Source organism: Cryptomeria japonica, chromosome 10, assembly GCF_030272615.1.
Source record: "Cryptomeria japonica chromosome 10, Sugi_1.0, whole genome shotgun sequence".
Classification (NCBI taxonomy): domain Eukaryota; kingdom Viridiplantae; phylum Streptophyta; class Pinopsida; order Cupressales; family Cupressaceae; genus Cryptomeria; species Cryptomeria japonica.
Genome location: NC_081414.1, coordinates 685,720,833 through 685,722,619, shown reverse-complemented (window position 1 = coordinate 685,722,619; position 1,787 = coordinate 685,720,833). Strand labels below are relative to the sequence as shown.

At 41.7% G+C, this 1,787-nt stretch overlaps 1 protein-coding gene across 1 annotated transcript; it reads left to right on the top strand.

Annotated features, from left to right (window-relative positions):
• The first annotated feature begins 294 nt into the window (after positions 1-294).
• LOC131063435 (uncharacterized protein At1g66480) lies at positions 295-1,521 on the top strand. The gene is made up of 2 exons (XM_057997240.2): positions 295-1,049; positions 1,157-1,521. Exons 1-2 carry the CDS (start codon positions 435-437, stop codon positions 1,205-1,207), a joined length of 666 nt encoding a protein of 221 aa, XP_057853223.1. The 5' UTR covers positions 295-434; the 3' UTR covers positions 1,208-1,521.
• The last annotated feature ends 266 nt before the right edge of the window (positions 1,522-1,787 follow it).

Genomic DNA, 1,787 nt, shown 5'->3' with positions numbered 1-1,787 from the left:
GACTAAAGTCTTCGCCTGACTTCACGCGCATTAATGACACAGAGAAGACAAAATACTTTGGTTTCTTTCGAAGAACAATCCCGGAAGCCATGATTGAATGAGCCCACACCACTCTTTTCTTCACTACTGCCCAGATGACACGTCCCACAATTCCACAAGATGTTATCTAGTTTTATATGTTTCGAAAGATTCCAATTCCATTCTTGACTTGAGGCCTCAAACGCTTCAATCAGATCGAATTTGATTTAGATGCGTATTTAGGGCTCTATGACTCACGGACCCCCACTGGACTGCCGTCTTAACAACGGAGTCTTCTCTATCTTCTGGTCAATCTAACCAAATATTATAAATTTCAGCACCCTGGGTCGTTACTGGTACGCCTGGAATACTCACAGATCTCTGGTTTTTTCTGCTTGTGGGTATTGAAATCTGAAATGGGTAACGCGGCTGCATCATCCAGAGCAGGGCGCCAGGTGAAAGTAATGAAATTGGATGGCGAAGTTCTGAAGTTTAAGTCCCCCATAACGGTGGATCAGCTTCTGCAAGATTACCCAAATCATGTTGTGTTGCTCTCTGATGCTGTTCGTCATGTGGGCGTTCGAGCCAGGCCTCTGGAGGGATCCACACAGCTTATGCCCAAACAGCTATATTTTCTGCTCGAGATGCCCAAAATTGAGGCTTTTCGTGGCCCCGGGAGGGTTCGATCTGGGATCAACATGAGCGCCCAGTCGAGGCTGGAAGCCATGCTTTTGGCTCGGAGATCGAGCTCTGATATCACTGGCCTTACTTCTAGTTCTTCTCCTTGTGCAGTTTCTGGGAATTCCTCCCCCATGAAAGGGGAAGACGGATCCGTTAGGGTTAAAGTGAGAGTGAGCAAAGCCCAACTGGCTCGAATGACTCTGGAAAGCGAGAACAGTTCCGAAACTGCCGCAAAGATTCTGGACCTCTGCCTTGACGACGCAGAGCCCAAAAAAATTGAGTCTTTTAGCCCGAACTTGGTTCAAAATCAGGGCTTTGAAACGCCCCGCCGATCCTGCACGAAAACTGTGGTAATCCATCCTGCTTTTCTCTTTGATTAGATTGATTTTTATTCGTGCTTTGTATTTTTTAAATTAATGGGTTTTTGGCTGAGCTTGCTTTGAATTTTCCTGTGCAGAAAAACCGGGTGAGATTTCATTCTGATGTCCCAAACGCGGAAGTTTACTGAAGGATGAGGAATCTCTGAGAGACGAAATCTTTTGCAATTATAGTGCTGCCATTATAGAGAGCTTAGTTTGGAGCAATTGCCAGCGCACCTGAATTTTGTATAGTCTGGTTGTATATGGCTGCTTTAGATCTTTTTAACAGATTAGTTATACGCCCGGTTTATTCGGATGTCTGTGGTGGTAAGGAGTCATGTTGATGGATTGAATATAATAGTATAACAGATTAGTTATACGCCCGGTTTATTCGGATGTCTCTGGTGGTAAGGAGTCATGTTGATGGATTGAATATAATAATACTATTTTTTATTTGACAAGACATGTTTGACAGCTATGCATTATAATATCATGGATTGTCTGTGGTGTCTCATGAGGGTTTTATTTTATTTAATAATTTTTTATTTTATGTCAGAACTCAAATTAATGGTGTCTATCTTTTTTAATTACTATTTACTATCATAGACAATGGAAATTATATGTCTACAGTATGATACTTTTTTATTTTATCTCGGAGGTCAAGTTAATGGTATTGATCTTCTCTTTCATGATGTTTTAATTACTATTTACTATCACATGGACTGTGGA

What these genes read in the sequence shown, in the direction of transcription:
- LOC131063435 (XM_057997240.2), top strand. Translation starts at nt 435, where the DNA reads ATGGGTAACGCGGCTGCATCATCCAGAGCAGGGCGCCAGGTGAAAGTA. An exon ending in GATCCTGCACGAAAACTGTG is followed by an intron (nt 1,050 to 1,156) that starts GTAATCCATCCT and finishes TTTCCTGTGCAG; the next exon opens with AAAAACCGGGTGAGATTTCA.